At 47.7% G+C, this 20744-nt stretch overlaps 1 protein-coding gene across 3 annotated transcripts in view; it reads right to left on the reverse strand.

Annotated features, from left to right (window-relative positions):
• Positions 1-5946, reverse strand: part of TLK2 (tousled like kinase 2) — a 115107-nt gene extending 109161 nt beyond the window's left edge. The window contains exons 1-2 of one of the 3 annotated variants that reach the window (XM_028087430.2): positions 5773-5946; positions 3858-3940 (exon numbers count right to left, since the gene is read on the reverse strand). In XM_028087430.2, coding sequence (XP_027943231.1) covers positions 3858-3938 — 81 coding nt within the window. In that variant the 5' untranslated portion in view covers positions 3939-3940; positions 5773-5946. Of the gene's footprint in view, positions 1-3857; positions 3944-5772 lie in introns of all 3 variants that reach the window. The other 2 variants (XM_028087431.2, XM_028087434.1) reach the window with 2 other exon arrangements.
• Positions 5947-20744: the final 14798 nt, after the last annotated feature.

Below are 20744 nucleotides of genomic sequence, written 5' to 3' on the forward strand. Positions count from 1 at the left end.
GTAAACATTTATAGGTAATCTCCTTATTAGCTCACCTTATAGTCTTTCCAAGGCAGTTAACTTAGTTTTCATAGAATCAACAATTCTTACATTTCAGTTATTTTTCTCTGGCTTATGAAATTTTATATTATATAATTATATTACAAGTGCAAGTTGTCATAATGTGATCCTTTGTAAGTCTATAATTCAACCAATGGGCAACAGTATGTCTTACAAAAAGAGAATACAATTTATTAAGACTAGCATCCCTGTTACAAAAGATTTAAAATCACTTCTTACTCCTTCTATTGTACTTGGAACAGTACCTGGCACGTAGTAAGTACTATCTAAGTATTTGCTTTGCTACTATATTAGCATTAAAACTAAACTAGCTACAGGGGTGCCTGGCTGGCTCAATAGGAAGAGCATGCGACTCTTGATCTCAGGGTCATGAGTTTGAGCCCCACATCGGGTATACAGATTATTTAAACAAACAAACAAACAAACAAACCTAAAAAAAAAAAACACGTAAAAACTAGGGGGGCCTGGATGGCTGTCAGTTAAGCATCCAGCTCTTGGTTTCAGCTCAGGTCATGATCTCAGGGTGTGGATATCGAGCCTGGCATCAGGCTCTATGCTTAGCAGGGAGTCTGCTTGAAGATTCTCTCCCTCTGCCCCTCTCCTGACTCTCACATGCTCTCTAAATAAATAAATAAATCTTAAAAAAAAAGACAAAAAACAAAACCTAAACTAGCTACAGACAGAGTGCATGCAACGGTGGAATTCTACCTATTTTACACAGCCCCTGGAGTCAGAGAGACAACCTGTACTTAAATTGTCAAAATGGGGTTCCTGGCTGGCTCAGTCGGTGGAGCATGCTACTTTTGGTCTTGGGGTTGTGAGTTCGAGCCCCACGTTGAGTACAGAGATTTCTTAAAAAAATAAAATGTTAAAAAAAAGAGAGCAGAGTAGGGAATAGAAACTGCAATAGGTCCTCATTGAAAACGTGAATATAAGGCAGAGTCAGTTTCACATAACTACAAGTGGATTATCCAGTACTTAAAGGAGGAGATCTTAAAAAAAGAAGTAGGCTAGCTCACATATCAGGTCAACAAGAAATGAAAAAGTAGGTTCACAACCCAATTTAACCTCATCACCTCAAAAATGCTAAGAGGATGGTTACATGTCCTCCTAAAAAGTGGCACTAGATAGAGTTGGAAAACCAGCTGTATTTTCTCAGTGCACATTAGGCTACTTTCCTCTATCATTAACTCACTAGTGACAGAAAACACCAATCTCTTAAAAAAAAAAAAAAATCCATGCAGTGCATCCCAAGGCACAAACTTTTGGTTAACCAATTATAAATTAAATACACTAACAGAAACTGAATGTATATAAATACAATATGCAAGAAAATTTAAAACTTGTGAATTAAAAGCCTATACATCAGTGAAGAGCAAATGAAACATAAATGATAAATGTGGTGGCTTTACCATTTTGTTTTCACCTAAGGTTTGTGATGCAGATCTAATCTGCAGGTGTAAAAAACTTGAAGCAAGATGACAGAGTATCTATTAGCAACCAGAAGTTCAAACACCGCAGCTACTTAAAACACTCTTGTCCACTAGGAAAGAATCCACAGTGGCACTAACTTTCTTCCTTCTATGGACATCAAAAAGTACTGAAAATGATACGAATAGTTAGGAGACTCAAGAGACAGCCCCTGAGGGTTACACCGGTCCCACTAGATGGCACTATCACAGGAAAGGCACTCGGTTCTCCCATTTGGAGCAAGGGCTGAAAGCTCTCTTGATCTTTGCAAAACTGAAAACTACCAATTCAATGACATTCTCGTTGGGAAATTATGACCCATAATGAGGAATTCACAGCTAGGAGGAGGAGTTTTTCTCAAAGCACCTTTTCTCCCAGTAGCATGGCCTCCTCCTCCCCAGTCCTATTTCAAATCAGTGATCTGAGGGATACCATATTTTGCAGGCAAAAGAAGTCATACAAAATGGAGATTTTTTTCTTCTTCCTAACTCCAAACTACAGAAAAATTTACTTGCCTTTTCCCCCTCCCACGTTTCTTTGCTATGGGAAAAAATCAATCGCTTGCTGGTCCTTGAACAACATTTACTGTAGTCAGCATGCTTACTATGACTAAAAACATCAAAATAACATAGTGACATTAAAACATTTGGATATAAATAAACTTCTTCATATATAAAAGGAAGAACTTCCTATTAAACAGGCAGATTAAGTTTTCTGACACCTTAATTACATTTCAAGTTGGGCCTGGGCAAGAAGATTCACAATGTCAATTATCCCCATCACGTATGCCCTACTCCATCAAAAGTATACTTGGATATAGGTATCATGACCTTAAAAACTGAAGAAAAGGAAGGCATGCTAACAACAAAACCCAATGAATTTAAACAACATACAATATGAATACAAACTTACTTTTATTCCATAGGCGACCACTTGAACAGACAGAAGATTTGGATACGAACCTTCTGCTGAACTCCCAAATTAAAAGACACATCAAAGGACATTATTAGGTAATCAACTGAATCAGAGATCAATTTAATACTCACATATACTGCTCACTTCCAGCTGAAGCTACTTCTCCTAGATCAGAGAACTCATATTTATACGTATAATATCTTTAATATATATCAACAGTCAGTAAAGCCACTCCAAAGTGCCACAAGTCAATCATTTAATAAAAGTGACCAAAGAAACCAAGAACTACAAAATATGTAACGAATCCTGTGTTCCCATAGGACCTTGTCACAGTTCTAATACAAATTTCACCAAAGTATCATCTCCCTCTCACTTTCTCCATGACGGAGGCTTGGAGGCAGAGCCATCATTCCTGACACCCTGCACAAGGCCTGCTATACAGCAGGCACTCAATAGCTGTTGAATGAACAAAAAAACTATCAAGCTGTTCAGCTCACCAAAACTATGAGACCCCTCAAAGCAGCCAGTTTTTCCAACTAAACCTTGCCAATACCTTCTCCTTTAAGAAGCTACTAACCAAAGCCTGAGACTAACATTTAGGTCACCATAAGAAATAGCACAGAAAGAAATGTATCGCATGAAGTCAAAGATCAAAAATTCACAAGTCTCAAGCCCAAGTAATGCAACAATCTCGGACTGGTGAAGCTTTTCAATACGACATCACAAATATATTTTACATGTTGTATTAAAATCATAAATATATTGCACTAAAACCATCTTATGAAAGCAGAGGGGTGAACTACATGAGGATGCATAGGAAGCCATAACGTTGCTTAACTTAACCACCTGACCATTAATGGGGGTTTGAATCTTACTTTATGCTCCCAGAACAAAAATGAAGAGTGAGTAAAAAGGAAAAACAGGAGGAGAGAGAAGGCAGTCTGGGGGGGGTGCAACCAGGAGGAATCTGTTGAACTGGTAGAATGACAAACTTAACAGAAGCAGATTTTTCAAAACTCTAGCATGTAACTATCCAAAAAAAAGCCATGTAATGAATCTATGCCAGTATCTTTTTGTTAACAGCTTTTTTTTTTTTTGAATGACTGAGGAGTTCTGACAAAATATGGCACAAAATCCAGATACACACCCCATCAGGATCCTTGCAACAAGACCCATGGGAAACCTCTCCCACATTAGAGGGGAAAGAGAAGCATATACTACTCCCACTCAGAATCCCTTCAATACTCTTAAGTTAGGGGAGTGACTGGTAGGACCGAAGAAAAGTTCACTGGAACCATGAGCTGATCTCCCCTGCAATCTATCAGTATGGCCCACCGAAACTGATCTTAATTGTTTTCTAAATGTGTTTCAATTAGTCTATGAACAGTGTTCACTATCAGCATTTTACTCACCTTACTAACACCAACTCCTGTAAACCTGGCCTCTAATAATTCCTGCCGTCGAGGGTCCAGGCTATGCAATTCTTCCATCATTTCTACTGAAAAAAACAAAGTAAGTTGTAAGACCATAAAAGCTAAAACATGAGGTACCAATTTTTAGATATAACAAAATGCAGTAATTATTTCATTGAATGGTCACACACAGGTAAACCTCAAGCAAATACAGCGTGCAAGTGATAAACTACAATGTGCTGCCTCAAATAGCAACACATTTAAAGTTAAAAATGGCTCAGAAGTCCTCTTCCGAGGGCTACTTATCCTTGTCTAGTTCTGATCTGATTTTAACAGCAAAAAACCTCCAACCCTTCATATAATCTCAGTAAAAGTTGAGGAAGGACTAACCTGCAAAACAACAACAAAAAAATCCTATCAACCTTTGAATTTAACTAAGTACTTTTGGATATGTTTCCCAAACCCATGGGAACTAGTTCTTAAACTAAAAATATGAATCGTTAATAATAACTTAAAAATAATGTAGCATGAATCAGAAGCTACAAATAACTTCAAATAACTCTATTATATAGCTCCTTTCTCTGAAGAGCTCACAGTAGCTCATGAAAAAAGGAATTAATTATTTTAAATTTAATAGAGAACCCATGGTAAAACCATCAACCAGCATTCACTCAGGAAATTAGTAGAGCTCCATAACCATCCCTTTACAAAATCTTTTTCTGACCACTCCCTGGAGCAGTAGGTTTCTCTAGACATCTGCTTTGAGCACTCCTTTCAAGCAGGGAAGGGCAGGAGGACACCATTTTTAAACTCCTTCCACGACCAATAAATGCACAGGCTACTTCCAGCAAATATGTCCATCCACTGCAAGAGATCAACTCCTGCAGAACCCACTGGAAATCTCTCTAATATTAAAAGTAGAATAAGAGCATACACCATTACACAGAACCCTTTTGAGCATATTATTAAACAGCTATTGGAACGACTGGCATGATTTAAAAGTTCACTGAGGACACGAATTAAACATTCTCCTCTGCAATCTAACAACTCCACATTAACTGTAACAACCCCTACCAGTCCTCCAGTTTCATTTCCCTTCCTGGATTGAGAGCCTGGGGCAAAGGGGAATGAAAGGGTGACAAATTAAAGTTTCACCCACACAAACAAGTGCAGGTTACCGCGGGAATAAGGAAATTCTCGAAAAGGCAGAAAGGCATCTTAAAAAAGAAAAAGAAAAAGGAAAAAGGGGATTGAGAGAGAGTGCTTCCCCTAAGTGGCCTTTCTCGCGTCTCGCCCTGCCCTAATCAAGGCCGGAATGGCAGAGGTTGCAGCCTCCCTCAAACCCTAGGGTCTCTCGGAACATTTCCTAAACCTCCATCCCCAGGCCTGGGCAGGAAAATGACGCCCCAGCGGTTATTCCATTTAATGTCAACTCATGTTAAGGAAATCTCCACTCTGTCTCATTCCAGCGGGGCCTCGGACTGGGATCCTCCCTGCAGCCCTCCCTACAGCCGGGAAGCAGAACCGATGGGGCCTGGTCCCGGCGCCCCTCGCCTCCCGCCGGCTCCAAACTTTCCCCAACTCCAGGCCCACCTGTCACGGAGGGAGGGCGGGCCGGCTCTCGGGGGCGCCCGGGAGGCTGCCGGGGCCTCCAGCTGCCGGGGCGTCCCCTTCGCCCTGGCGGTCGCCGGCCCCACTCCCAGGCCGGGGCCGCCTGGGCCTCCCCCATCTTCAGCCCAGCCCCTCGGCGACCCGCAGCCCTCGGGGAGCCCCTCCCGCCTCAGCGCCGAGGAGCTGCGGCCCGGCGCCGGTCCCCGGGTGGGCCCGGGCCGCAGCCTCCTCAGCTGAGGGGGTCCCCCGGACGGTTAATGCCCCAGGCCCGGCGCCCTCCCCCGCCCGGGGCTCAGCCTCTCACCTGCCGCCGCCGCCGCTCCACGCTCCTCCCGGGAGGGGCCCCGACCCGACCCGGTCGCGGACCGCTCCGCTCTCCCCCTGGGCAGGCCCGGGGCGGAGCCGGGGCCTCTCCTGAGCGCCGCAACCCCCCGCCCGGGCAGCCGCCGCCGGCGCCGGGCTCCACGAGAGGGCGGGCGGGGGAGGGGGGCCGCGGAGGCCGCAGATCCCCGGGCTCGCGTACAGAGCCAGGCGCCTGACGCGGGCCCGGGCCGGGGCGGCCGCGGGGGGCGCGGGACCGGCCTCCTGGCGCCGGACAAAGGCCAAGGGAGGCGCAGGAGGGCCCAGGCCGGGCCGGGAGGTGGGGGCCCGCTCGGCTGGGGGCCACTCGGGTGCGGCGCAGAGGGCGGGGGGGGGTCGGAACCGCTGGTGCCCAGGACCCGCCTCCGGCCCCTTAATCCGGATCGGTTCGGTCCGGATTAGTAGTGATCGGTGTAAACACACTAGTGAAACCGCGTGTTTCCTCGCGAGATTTGCACGGCTGGGAGGCAGGGGGGGTCCTGGGGGGGTGGGGGAAGAGCCGACAGTGGGGGAGGAGGGGGAGGGGACGAGGAAGGTGGGGGGGGTCCCCGCTGCCCCGGCGCCCCGCCTCCTCCAATCAGCGGCCAGGCTGGCGGGCAGGGGTTAACCAGGGGACCCCGCGCCGGCGGAGGAGGCCGCCGCCTCGCCGGGCGGCTGAGGGCGGGCGCACGGGCGGCGCAGGCGACGGGCCGCCCGGAGCCCGACCCGGGCCCGAGTCCCGGAGCCCCCGCCCGCGGGACCGGCCCCGGCCAAGGCGGTTGGGCCGGCACCCTGGGCCGCGGACCGGCGCTGGAGGGACCTCGCTGCCCGGGCCGGGCGCTCCCCATCCGCCTCGCCGAACCCCTCGCCCGCCAATCCCTCGTCTCCACGAGTTTGGGTGAGAAGTGGGCTTACTCTGCCCAGGAATGGATTTTAGAGGAAGAAAGCCCGTGAGCCGGCGGACCCCGCCCGAACTTCCTCGGAGACGCCCAGTTAGTGAGTTCGCGGTGCCCACCGCGTTGGCTTCTCGCACGCCCCGTCACTCTCCACGGGGACCGTCCGGCTCCCCAAACCCACCCCGGCCGCCCTGGAAAGCAGACAGCCACTTTCCCTCCACATACCTGGCTGGCAGAGGGCGCCTCTAGGGACAAAAGGTGCCCTGGGATCAAAGCTGAGCCCCCACCCCCGGCGGGATGCTGCCCTCCGGAAGGGGGGGCGCTACCCCAAAGGGACACCCCGGGCACCCAGGGGGGAGGTTCCATTTCCATCTCTGATAAAAAAAAAAAAAAAAAAAATACGGCCCTCCTGGGTACTTAGCGGGACCTGCGGGTAAGTACTAGAATGGAAAATACAGGCCTGCGCCTCACAGGACCGCTACTGAGGAATGCGAAATAGGAAGGGGTGAGCTCTTGTGCGCAGCAGCCCCTGCAGCAAGGAGGGCCTCCTGCATAGGAGGAGGCTCCCACTCTAATCACCCAGCAGCACCAAAGGAAAGGAGAAAAAAAAAAAAGCCCATTCTCAACCGACTCCTAGGAGCCAGGACACAGACTTCAATGCAAATACTCAACTTTGTATTTTGCTCTGACGCTTCCTTGATCAGACGTCTAAAGATGATTTGAGGAATACATACAAGTGATTCACAAGGGGAAAATTCAGACAATGAACAACAAACAGCCTTGAACTTTTCCAGGGGTTAGGCGAGTACTTCAAGTGGAGTTTCTGCCTTTTCCTCTTGCTTATTTTTTAATTCGTGTTATATTAACAGAACAGAGACTTGCTGAAAGGGCAGAGGATGGCAGTTTACTGTTGGCAGTTTACTGTTCGTTGTCCGACCTTCCATACCCTTGGACCAATTCGGGCACTGTGGGAAAAAAATCCATTAAACCAAGAGTCACCTTGCCCCAGATCCCAGCCAGGTTGCAAAGTGCACACACATATTTCCAAAGGTAACAGTGTTTGAAGGGGAGGGGGAGAGCCAGTTAGGGGCAGAGTGTAGGAAAAAAGGTCAAGGTGGTGGGCTATCAAGAGAGCCGGAGAACCAAGGGGCATACAGTATACATAGGACTTGCCTTCCCCTCCAACGCAAAAGACCAGCAAATGAAGCAAGCTCTTGCACTACAGTGAATAATCAAGAAAGCAACTCCTTAAAGCGACAGTGGAATGTCGGGAGAAGAGTTTAAGAGAAGGAGCACTGGACAGAGAGTCAGAGCTGAGTTCCAGTCCAGCTGTCCCACAGACAAGCTGCATGGACCTGTTTGTTACCCAACCTTTTCAAGCTTTCAACCTCATCTATGAAGGAAGGGTTTGGACTAGATTTACAAAGTCCTTTCCAGGTCTAAAAGGCTATGATTCCATTTTAGGAGGTGATTATTTCGAATAATCAGTGGAATACAGGGAAAGGTGATATTTTCAGTTTCATTTCCTAGTGTGTTTTTTCTCAACGTGTCAAAGTTACAATGTCGTAGGTCTCTTCACAGCCCCACTCTAGATTTAACATTCATCCTAGAAAGAATCGCTTGTAGGAATTTAATGAATTTGCTTACCACAAAGATTGGGTGCTTCTATTTATAAGTGTTGTAGAAATGAAGATATCAAATATCAAGAGCAAGGGAAAAGAACCTTACCCTTTCTCAGAGAAAGATGGATAATTTCAAAACAAATTCTCTTGTCAGATGGTTCCTCTCACAATGTGACTGAACCTTGGGTTCATGAATCAGCTTGTTTGAAGTGTGTTTGCTCACATGGCAACTTGGTCAGACTCAGCTTGTCATAGACTGGCAAATGGTGACATGCCCCATGCAAAGACCCAATTCCCATTAGCTGTGGAAGGCTCAAACACGAATCCAACCAGGTTCTTGTTCATAGTCACAGGGAAGACCACGGAGCTGGCTGGACATGCCTCAGACTAGCCCTGGTGTTCCCCAAGGTGCGCTCTGCACGCCTCATTAGGTTAATACGCTTTAAAGGGAGTAGCCATACATTGGTCCCTGGGAAACTCTTGGTTAAAGCAAAGTGGAATCCGTTATATCCGTACTACTTGGAACCCAAAATGTGTAATAGGCATATGGCAATGGGGGGGGGGGGTGGGGAGATGGAGGTTTTCAGTACTTTTCCATTTAATTTTGGAACCACTACTCTGGTTTTGGTTGGTTGGCTGGCTGGTTGGTTGGTTGAGTGTAGTCATGGAAAAGGTGTTCTGAGAAAGACACTGGGGGAAACTGGTTTAACCTTTTGCTTTTTAACCTGTACCACACTAATGATTGTCCAGCATCTCCTTGAATGTTTCATAATATCCACCATCTGCAAGCAAAAAGATCCTGGCATATGATACTGAGCAGGTTGACAGTGAGTCTTAGTGTGATTGCACCTTTTCTAAAAGGAGCCTGCAATGTGGTGGCTTAAGAGGACAAACTTACTAGGCAGCGTCCTTGATTTTAATCCGTTCTACCTCTTATCAGCTGTGTAGTCTCAAGCAAGATATTTAAGTTCTCCATGCCTCAGTTTCTTTATCCACAAAATGGTGTTAAAATCTCCCCGGACTGTTGGAGGATTAAATGAGAATATATATATATCTATATAATAGATATATATATATTATATAATATAATATATATAATAGAGTAATCCCTGAATCAGTGGTTCCCACACTCCACATTTCTGCAAAGAGTTTATGTACATTTGTCATTAGACTGGTTTAAGGGCACAGAGTTTAACTTTGGAAGTCTTTGGAAGTCAGGCTGCCAATGTCTGAGTTGTTTAGGTGTTTTGCTTCATCACAGAAAAGGGACCAAAAAAATAAAGAAAAAGGACTTGATGTCTTTTTAATGAAAGCATTACATTTGTTGGGGGGGAGGGGTGTGGGGAGTAGAGAAAAGCAGGTCGCCTGCCTGCCTGGTCTCTTTATGCTGTTCTTCCCCCACCCCCGAGAACTGAGGGTTTCTCACCGTATGAATAAATAAGGAATTTCGTGAAGGCAATATTTCCACTATAAATTGCGCTAGGCAGGACAGTGTAGAATCCTAAAGTATTTATAACCGGGCAGAACGAGGTTCCAATCCTGACTCTTCACCTCTCGGGTTCCCTGTCTGAAAACCGGCCAGCACACCTAATTCCATGAGTTGCTTTAATTAAAATTGAAACAGTGATGGGAAACGGCTTGTAACCATGCCTGACCTACAGCAGGCGTTGAGTCAACGTTATTTCCCCTCTTCTCCCCATTCCTAACGAAAGGGGAAAGTGGTTGGCTGCCTGCACTACAGATTTTATAAAAATTCAGATCCCAGCCTTCGTCAGACTCTGCCAGTCACTCTTCCATCTCTGTTTGGCGTAGCCTCCTCCCGCCGCCGAGCTTGCTTCACAAACTCCTCTTGAGCAAGTGCCCTTGACACCGCTTGCTTTATTTATCAAGTCATGCGTTCTTCCCCACAGCCCACCGACAGTGCAACAATCTTATTCTGGAGGGTACCTCCCTTCTCTAATATCCTCTTCCAACTCCCTCCCCGCAAGTTATTTTTTAATAAATGTTTTTTCCCTGCATTGTGTGTTCCTTCTTCCCAGCAGCTGCAATGCAAGATAGAGCAAAAGAGAGTAAATGCACTTAAATGTAACAAGTCCCCTCCCCTTAGCTACTCAATCCCCCCCCACACTGGTCGTGCTCAGAAAGATAACTTCAATAGGAAACAGCAAACATGATATTTGTGGAAACTGGCAAAAGGATATTTTTAAAGTCTCAGTTCTTCTGTTGGCTTTAAAAAAATGTGTCTTTAAAGTTTATTTATGATTTTTTTTAGTAATCTCTACTCAAACTCACGACCCCAAGATCAAGAGTCAGATGCACCACTGACAGAGCCCGCCAGGCGCCCCTCTTCTATTGGCTTTTTATATTAGGCTTCAGTCATCAACTTTCTGACATAGTGACACGGGTCATGAGGGAAAGGGAGCCCGAGCCCCATGCCCCTAGAGAGGAAAGAAGGGGATCACCCTGTGAGGGGCAGGAGGCTTGGGGATGGCCAGCCCAAAAAGGCAAGTCAAAAGATGAGCCCCTTCTTACACAGCCTCTGAGCTAAGAATGAGCTTTACATTTGTAAATGGTGGAAAGAAAATAAAAGGAGGAATAGTATGGCACATAAAAATTACATAAAATTCTAATTTTGGCATCCATAAATAAAGTTCCATTAGAACACAGCCACACTCATCCTTTGCATGTGGTCTGTGGCTGCTTTTTGCACCACAAAAAACAGTAATTGTGACAGGCCAGGAAGACCTGAAATATTTACCATCTGGTCCTTTACAGAAAAAGTTAGTCCACCTTGGCTGCGGGCCAAAGACTTCTCAAATTGTAATGAGCATATATAACCCTTGGGCATCTTGCTAAATGCAGGTTCAGACTTAATAAGTCTGGGATGGGGCCTGAGACTCTGCATTTCCAGCACCTCCCCGGTGACGCTCTTGCTGCTGGTCTGCAGACCGTACTGAGTATCAAGGCCTTGAAAGGCTTGTCCATCTTATGTTAATTTTTGTGAATGATTTCTAAGTAAGCAAATCTTAGAAAATATGAAAACTTGGAGTGTAACCCAGGATAACCACCTCAAACAGATTTTCCACGTTTCATCCCATTGTTTTGCATCATGTGACGGCCTGATGGCTGAGGAAATCGATTTGCCGGCAACCTTGCTGAGGCCAAAGGGATTGCAGCCCCAACACTTCTGGGATGTGAGGCTCCCTTGTATTTGCCGTAAACTTTCCATTCCGGCCCCAGAAAGACCTTTCTGAGTTCACCTTACCCAAATTATTCTTGATTTTTCCAATTTGAGGCAAGTCCCCTCCCTCAGCTCTTCCTTCAGGGACCAGCGCTTCTCAGAGTGACCAACCCTTGAAGAAACATCCAGGGTTCAAATCCTAGCCCTTCTAACGTGTTCTGACACCTAGAAGCACGCAAGTTCTGCTGCCTCAGTTTTCCTACCTGTGTGATGGAGATAAAGTATGTAAAGCCTCTGGATTTGTGGCAGATGCTTCCAAACCTGCAAGCATCTCAAAACTTCAGATACCCCAGACCTGCTCCTCCCCCGAGCTGACTCATTTTAGCAAATGTCAATTCCATTCTTTCATGATCTAGACCAGAAACTTTGGAATTATCCTCTTCTGCTTTTACCCCCGGCTCCTCCACTCCAGCCTCACTCTCTGCTCCCACCTCAGGGCCTTTGCACTTACTATCCCTCTACCTGCAATGCTCTCCATCAGCTACGTAACTGGCATTGGCCACAGGTTTTTACATCACATGAAGTGCATCCTATCTTCTGTGTACATATGATAATGAGGTGGAACTGGCAAATAGCTGCCCTTCCATAATAGAGAAGAGCTTCCCACTTTTCAAGGGACAACCATTCTAAGCTTCTGAGTAGAAGCAAGTGAGGAGGGAGAAGAGCACAGCCCCAAATCAAATGCTTGTTCTGTGCATGCCACTTGGAGAAACAGACAATAAACACGTGACTGTATGTCAAGGGTAATGAGTGTGTGCAGAGAAAGCAAGCAGGAAACTTGAATAGAGCCCTAGGCCCTGGGGGCAGTGTAGATGCTTTCTATAGGGAGGTAAGTCAAGCACCGCTTTTCTCCCAGAATGTGCCATCTTAGCAGGTGCCTAAATGAAATGAAGGCGCGAACTCTGTCACTGTCTAGGGGAAAGGCCTTCCAGGAAGAGAGAACAGTGAATGAAAATGTCCTGGGCCCAGAACTTGCAGGCCGATGTTGTCAAAGTGTGTTTCTGGGCTTTCTGGGCTGTGCGTGATAAAAAGATGCCTGCCACAGAGCAGAAAACACAGGTGGACCACAACTGTGGTAAGGTTCTGGCCTAACGGGGTACTTAATGAATGCTGTAGTGTGTCTCAACAGTTTTGAGCCTGTGTGTAACATCTAATCCCAAAGGATAGGGATTAGAACAGGAAGCACTTAGCATTTATAGGGCAGGCACTAGAATGACAGCATGTTCATTATCACATTTAATCCTTTCAACCTTGAGGGACGCCCACCATACAGATGAGGAGGAGAAAGTCCAGAAGAGGTATGAGGTCCCCAGCCAGCTCATAGGCAGCTGAAGGGGAATTCTCCCAGAGAACTCCAGAAGCCGCCCCCTCCCCCCGCCCCCACCACTGGGTTTAGGTCTAGGCTGTATCGGGCGGCCTGAGTGCTCTGTTCTGCCCCTCCTGACCTGTCCCAGGTTTCACCTGCTTTTTTACTTCAGTTCAATTAACTCTAACTTTCCTCTACCTCGTTCCGGTGTCTTGTCTCATGACCCCATATTTATTGGGCTCCACATCTTTCCTATCTGGCAGCCAGCTTTCACTTCCTGTGAAGGTTTACACATGGGCGGTTGGGTGGTTACTTAGGTAAGACTCTTATCAAATTCACCATCACCCAGAACCTGGTTCTCGGTTCTTCAGGTCCCTTGCTTCAGAGTTCATCTAACTCAGGAAGAATGTAATCAAAATACGGAGAGAATGGTACACACCCATGATGTCAATTCACTCATTTTAAAAAAGGAGAACATGACCGCCAAGCAGCGACATTTGACCAGCTGACTTTCCTCACAGAAAAGCTACTCAGGAAGGCAAATCACACCATAAGGTTCCTCCGCGAGCCAGGGGGGTAAGTGGGCTAATCTTACTGGCTCACCACGGCAAGCTATGTTCACCTGAGGTTCCCAATTCCTCGAAACAGGACACTCTTCTAAAAAGCCCCGGTGTTGGTCTGTCCCTGTTGTGGAATAACACCAAAAGCCCTGCCTTTTAGACTCCTCTCTTAGACGCTGGGTGGGCAGATCACAGCTCTTCTGAAACCACAAGCAATGTAGAGGCTTACGTTTTCTTAGACATTTGGATCACCCATTTTTAGCCAACCCTGCTTCTTTGTAGGTGGCTGATCTCATCCTACACTTGTTGAGTCTTCCAAGTCTTGTTCTCAGGGTTTTGCAGGTATCTTGGTGAGGCCTCCGGTTTTAGGTTCTGCTTTAACATTTATTAATTTTTTAAAAAATATTTTATTTATGGCCGCTTGGGTGGCTCAGTCGTTAATCGTCTGCCTTCGGCTCAGGTCATCCCAGGGTCCTGGGATCAAGTCCCACATCGGGCTCCCTGCTCGGCGGGAAGCCTGCTTCTCCCTCTCCCACTCCCCCTGCTTGTGTTCCTGCTCTCGCTGTCTCTCTCTGTCAAATAAATAAAATCTTTTTTTTAAAGATTTTATTTATTTATTTGAGAGAGGGAATGAGATAGAGAGAGCATGAGAGGGGGGAGGGTCAGAGGGAGAAACAGACTCCCCGCTGAGCAGGGAGCCCGATGCGGGACTCGATCCTGGGACTCCAGGATCATGACCTGAGCCCAAGGCAGTCGCCCAACCAAGCCACCCAGGCGCCCTGCTTTAACATTTATTGGCATAAAACTTTAGGAAAGTTACTTCAATTTCCTCATCTATCACGCTGACAGCTAACACCTGTCCTCCTCCCTCCCGAGCTTGCTTTAAGGATGAAGCCTGTTAACACAATAAAGCTTTTTGAGATTTGGGGAAAAAAAGAAAAGGATCATGTAAATGCAAAATGAAGTAATTTTTCAAGGCAAGATCTCCCTAAAACAATAGTTGCAACAGGGAAAGAAAAGCTGACGTCACAGCTGGCCCCAGAAATCTGCACACAATCTACAGTCTATACAGTCTACCCAGGAGCCTACGGTCCATTATTGATGGGAGTGCGGTTCCATCTGGTCCAAGAAACACCACCCTAAAATATCCTTCAGTATCTTGATAATTTTTTTAAAAGATTTTATTTATTTATTTGACAGAGAGAGATACAGCAAGAGAGGGAACACAAGCAGGGGGAGTGGGAGAGGGAGAGGCAGGCTCCCCGCCGAGCAGGGAGCCCGATGTGGGGCTCGATCCCAGGACCCTGGGATCACGACCTGAGCCGAAGGCAGACGCTTAACGACTGAGCCACCCAGGTGCCCCTCTTGATAATTTTTTAAAGATTAATTTAGGGCGCCTGGGTGGCTCAGTTGGTTAAGCGACTGCTTTCTGCTCAGGTCATGATCCTGGAGTCTCAGGATCAAGTCCCGCATCAGGCTCCCTGCTCAGCAGGGAGTCTGCTTCTCCCTCTGACCCTTCCCCCTCTCATGTGCTCTCTCTCTCTCAAATAAATAAATAAATAAAATTTAAAAAAAAAGATTAATTTATTTTAGAGAAAGAGAGAACATGTCAGTGGGAGGAGGGGCAGAGGGAGAGAGAATTGTCAAGCAGACTCCCTGCTGAGCGTGGAGCCCAATGTGGGGCTCAATCCCAGGACCCTGAGATCATGACCTGAGCTGAAATCAAGAGTCAGATGCTTAACCGTGGGAGCCACCCAAGTGCCCTCTTGATTTGAAGCCATCCACAGACTAGAGAGATTGTTTGCCTGGTGTTCCATTGTTCTTTCCCAAATCCAGAGTGCAGAGTAAACATGATGCTGCGAAAGAAATATAAGACTCGGAGTCCTAAGACCTGGTTCAAAACTCAGCTCTGCCTCCCTGTCAGTGAGGCCCAGTCCAGCGTCATTCCCCTGACTGAGCCCCGGCCACCCATCTGTTAAGGGGCCCCTCAGAGTTGCTGGGAGGCTGGGATGTGGTAACCTAGGTTAAGAGAGACTAACGTGAAGGCTAGCATGTAGAAGACACCCTGAAGATGCTTATTTATTTTTTTCAAAGAAGCTTGTTTAAAATAGGAATGTCAGGGGCACCTTGGTGGCTTAGTCAATTAAGCATCTGACTCTTGATTTCAGCTCAAGTTGTGATCTCGGGTTCGTGGGATGGAGCCCCTCCCCACCCCATAAGAAGACTCCCTCTCTCTCTCTCTCTCAAATAAATAAAATATCTTTAAAAGTATTAACAATAGGGGCATCTGGGTGGCTCAGTCATTAAGTGTCTGCCTTCAGCTCAGTTCATGATCCCAGGGTCCTGGGATCGAGCCCCGCGTTGGGCTCCCTGCTCAGCGGGAAGCCTGCTTCTTCCTCTCACACTCCCCCTGCTTGTGTTCCCTCTCTCTGTGTGTCTTTGTCAAATAAATAAATAAAATCTTTTAAAAAATTAAAAATTAAAAAATATATTAACAATAAGAAATGGTCACGGCCACTGATTTGTCTGATGAGAGAAAGCAGTTTATCATTAGTCTCCTCAAAACATTTGCTGTCTTCTGAGGTTTTAACTTTTGCCTGACATCCCAAGCTCTTTTAAGAATGTTCTTTTGTCGGGGCGCCTGGGTGGCTCAGTCGTTAAGCGTCTGCCTTCGGCTCAGGTCATGATCCCAGGCTCCTGGGATCGAGCCCCGCATCGAGCCCCGCATCGAGCCCCGCATCGAGCCCCGCATCGAGCCCCGCATCGAGCCCCGCATCGAGCCCCGCATCGGGCTCCCTGCTCCATGGGGAAGCCTGCTTCTCCCTCTCCTACTCCCCCGGCTTGTGTTCCCTCTCTAGCTGTGTCTCTGTCAAATAAATAAATAAAATTAAAAAAAAAAAAAAGAATGTTCTTTTGTCAAAAAACACAAAAAAGAATGTTGTCTTCCTAACCTAACAAAATATTTGGAAGTCAAAACAGATACCTGTGTACAGGAGCGCGTATTTCCAGGCACTTGGATGGATCAGTCGGTTAAGTGTCTGCCTTCCGCTCGGATCATGATCCCGGAGCCCTGGGATCAAGTCCTGCATGGGGCTCCCTGCTGCACAGGGAGCCTGCTTCTCCCTCTGCCCCTCTCTCTCTCATGAATAAATACATAAAATCTTTAAAAAAAGGGGGGGACTTCCTTAGTCACTACTTTTGCCACCAGGCTGCTTAAGGGGTGGCAGGATTTTACTTTTGTTCGGATGTTCAGTCTCCAGCATCACTGTTGCAAGGATATCACATGGTAACAGGTTCCCCATTCTGATTGCAAACCTGGCATCTCATTGACCAGCGCATTCATTCCATTCCTGTATCAGAGCAGGAAACACCCTGGTAGGTTCTTTTTTCTTCTCACACGGACACAAGACTCACCTGACCAACAGGTCCTTCTTCCCTGGGGTGCCCTTATACATACCCCCACGTTGACAACCAGGAGCTGGGCAGAGGCGCTGCCGCCTGCCGTACTGGTACTTGAGGAAAGGGAAGAGCGCTGGGAGGCCTCGGGTGTTCACACTGCCTGAAAGCCAGCCTCATGCCTGGCACTGATGCAGCATTTGCGTGCTGCCCCGTGGGGCTGATACAAGGGGGAGCTGGTCCTGGGCCCTCCTGGGCCCTCCATCTCTTCCCCTCCCCTCCCCATGCTCCGCAGAGCACACCCCACCCCCACGAAGTAGGCCTGCGTTTGGTTCTCCAGCACCTGCTGACTTGTCTCTTCCACTAGAAAAAGTATGAAAAGTATGTTAACAGATTCCTGTGGTGTGTCCCTTTGTCCACTGGGGGCGCTATCTTAGAGCCTAACCTGGGAGCAAGGCTGAACCAGGATCCGGTCCAAGCTCTATTTTGCCCAGCTCTGGTTACTTCGGCTTCCGAGCCTCAACTTCCTCATCTGTAAAATGGGGACACAATACCCATCCAGAAGGGTATACCTAAAGCATCAAGCACAGTGCTTGGCCAAACAGGCAGGCAGAAACATGGGGCTTCCTGGAATGAGGACTTCTTTTTGCTCATTTGACTTTTTAAAAAACCACCTTCCTATTTGTGTCGACCAATTCGTATTTACAACATAAAATTGACTTTGTTTATAGAGTTTTCAGTAAGTCTCCAAACTAGAGCTGAGTCCCAGCACTAGCTGCCTAAAGTGTGACCTGCCAGAGGCCCTGGTGGCACCAGCCACGGGAGGGGGTAGGGGGACCAGGGGACCAGCCTCTCCTCACCCCCACTCCTTGGGAGGCAGCAAACTTTTTCTGTAAAGGGTCACATATAGTAAATATTTCAGGCTACCGTCCCCATTGCAACTACCTAACTCTACGGGCTACGGGCTAGCAGGAAAATAGCTACAGATGATATGTAGGCGAAGGACTATGGCTTTTTCCAGTTAAACTCTGCCAAAATAAGCTGCGTTACAATCACCTGGGGGCTGCTTCTAAACCTGATCCCTGGGCCCCACCTCCAGAGTTTCTGATTCAGTGGGTCCGCGGTGGAGCCTGTCATTTGCATTTCTAATTTCCCAGGTGAGGCTGGTGCTGCCGGTCTGGGAACCACTCAGAACCACCATAGCCGCTCCCACTCCCCTTCTTCTCTGTGCACCTAAAACACTTTATTCCTGCTGCGAATATAGCATTTATGTTATATTATGGTTAGTGGTCAGTGTGGGGGTCTCCAGGATCCTTTTTTTTTTTTTTTTAATTTTAAGTAAGCTCTACACACAACGTGGGGCTTGAACTCATGGGGAGAGCAAACATATTATCGACTGAGCCAGCCCAGCGCCCCTCTGGGATCCTTCCTTAATCACCTTCCTATCCTAGTGCCTCACAATAGCAGCGGCTGATCATTTAGTGAATTCAAGGGAGGGTCACAGCCATTGAAGCCCCAGGTCCCTCCCTGCTCCTTGGTGGACATTTCTGTCTGGAGCTCTGGGCAGCCTGGCTCTGCCCTACCACAGAGAAGAGGAAAAGGGACTTTGTCTCCCTGCCTGTCCAGAAACAGACCAGGAAAGGAGACATTACCTGCTCAGACTAGACCTTGAACCTGGACTATTTCCTAAGGAAATAAAACAAGGGAGGGTGGGGGTTGGTTTGCTTAATTTTGTTACTATGATAATCATCATTATTATTTTGCTTCTAAATGGACTGTTTAATTTGTAAGGGGGCCAGGGTTACATCCAGATGGGTGTTTGCTGTGGAAAACCACTATTTCTGAGTTACACTAAGAGGGCATTTGAAACGAACTGCAGCCACGGCTGTTTCTCAGATGGGACAGAATCAAGTTTGGTCTTGATAAGAAGGAATATTAGAGACCTTTCCATATCTTGAGTAGCTCCAGTTTCAGCAATTCCTGGCTCCACCTCCCTCTCCTGGAACTCACTGCCTCCCTCCTGGTTTTTACCCCAAGGACCTCCGCAAGAGGCAGGCGTGGAAGGGAGTGCGCTTCCCCCTCCCCCCTTTGCGGAGGACGTATTGGCAGGAGCTCCGCAGAGATAGGGCTGAACAGTGGCGTAACGGGGATAATCCTAGTCATGGGCTGGCTGCAAACTGCAGATGTGACAATGACCTCCCTCTTTCCGATTCCCAGGCCTGTCTGAAGGAGGCTTACACAGGATTTCCTTTGGTCTGTGAAGTTTCAAGACCATCCCTACCTAAGTTCCATCCCTCACTCTCTCCTTTCCAAATTAACAGACAAAGCCAGGAGTCAGGACTCCTTCCCCTCCCCATCTCGATGGGCTGCCTGATCCAGACAACATTTGCTGCTCCTCTGGACTGTAGTGCGCTCAGCGAGGACCCAGTATGCCGGAGCACGGATAGTCCCCATGGCAAAGGAGCACGACTGACCCCAGCGTGGCTGAGACTCCTTCTGCTCGGCCCTGTCCCTTCCACGTCGTTACCTCTGCCTGCCAATCCGTTTTGCATCAATAAACTTTATGTTCTGGGCTTTGCAGAATGAATCAAAGGAGAGCAGCTAAGACTGATCTCTGACCTTGGCACATAAACAGCCTACAGATTGGACTTGACAGTTAATAAAGGAAAGGCCCCGCAATTCTCGGATGCCTCTTTGCCTTAATTAGATTGAGCGTTCATAAGCTATGGGGAAATCTTCAGTTTGAAGAGAAAGACCCCACAAGACAGGCAGTCACATCTCCACTCATTCATTCATCCGTTCAGACTGTCAGTCCCTCTGTCAACAGACGGATAACTTGTCAAGTGCCCTGTTACCTGCGCCCAGTGCTGTGCTAAGGCTTTCGAGGAAAGGGCTACAGGAGCTCCAGCGTCCACACTGTGCTCTCCTAGAACACAGCCGCTGGCCAGGCCGTCGAGCACACAAACTTCCAGGCAGACACATCTGAACTTGAATCCTGAATTCTGTCGGGTGGCCTTTGGCAAGTTATTTAACCTCTCTGCCCTTGGTTTCCTCTTGGGGTTAATAATACCAACCGCCAAGGGCTGTCATCAAGACTAAGTGAGACAATCTGCACAAAGCATTCAGCACAGACCTGGGCGCCCAGCAAGCACGCCAGAAATACACTTCCCAGTACGGTGCACTTGGCTCGCCGGCCGGCTCTGGGGGGGTAGGGGGATGGGGCTGAGGCGCCTTCCCTCCCCCTGGCGCTCAGCCGGTCACAGGGAGCCGGTGATGACATCCCCGGTCTCTGCCCTCAATGATCCTAGAAGTGACTGGTGACTGCTCTTAGTTTCTTCGTCTCTAAAATGGGGCAGAGGTGGTGATCCCCCGGGAGGATCTGGAAAGAGCATTAGCGCCTTGCTGGGGAAAGGACTGTGGGAATATTAAGTTCCAGCACAGCCTGTGGCTTTGTCATCCATGCCACCGCAGCCCTGCGGGCTGTCTTTAATAATAGATATTTTAAAATTCCCAAACCCACTTCATGCTGTATTTGCTCGCACGCAGAGGTTTATTCAGTGTTAATCACATTAATCTGCTGTTTCATTTCACGCTGTGTGATGCCAACTTCAGTGAGAGCCAGGAGAGCAGAATTTACTCTCAAAGGGTTTCATGCTGCGTTCACCCAAACGGCTCCTCGTCAAGGCATCTCAGAGGCCCAGGGACCTCTGGGCCACCCCCGCACCCCCCAGGGGAGCCCCGAAGCCTTACACAGTCTGCCTTTCAAGTGTCTCTCTGTATATATTAGTTTTTACCCTCAATTAGAAATCTTTTAGGCAAGCGTCCAGTTTTTACTAGCTATCTCTAATTCTTAAACAATGCAAACACATGCTATTCAGTAAAAGCTCCCCAGCAGGTGCCTGTCACAAAGGGCCCC

Source organism: Eumetopias jubatus, unplaced genomic scaffold, assembly GCF_037043125.1.
Source record: "Eumetopias jubatus isolate StellerSeaLion01/CBP00866 unplaced genomic scaffold, mEumJub1_p1.0 scaffold_10, whole genome shotgun sequence".
NCBI classification, from domain to species: Eukaryota; Metazoa; Chordata; class Mammalia; order Carnivora; family Otariidae; genus Eumetopias; species Eumetopias jubatus.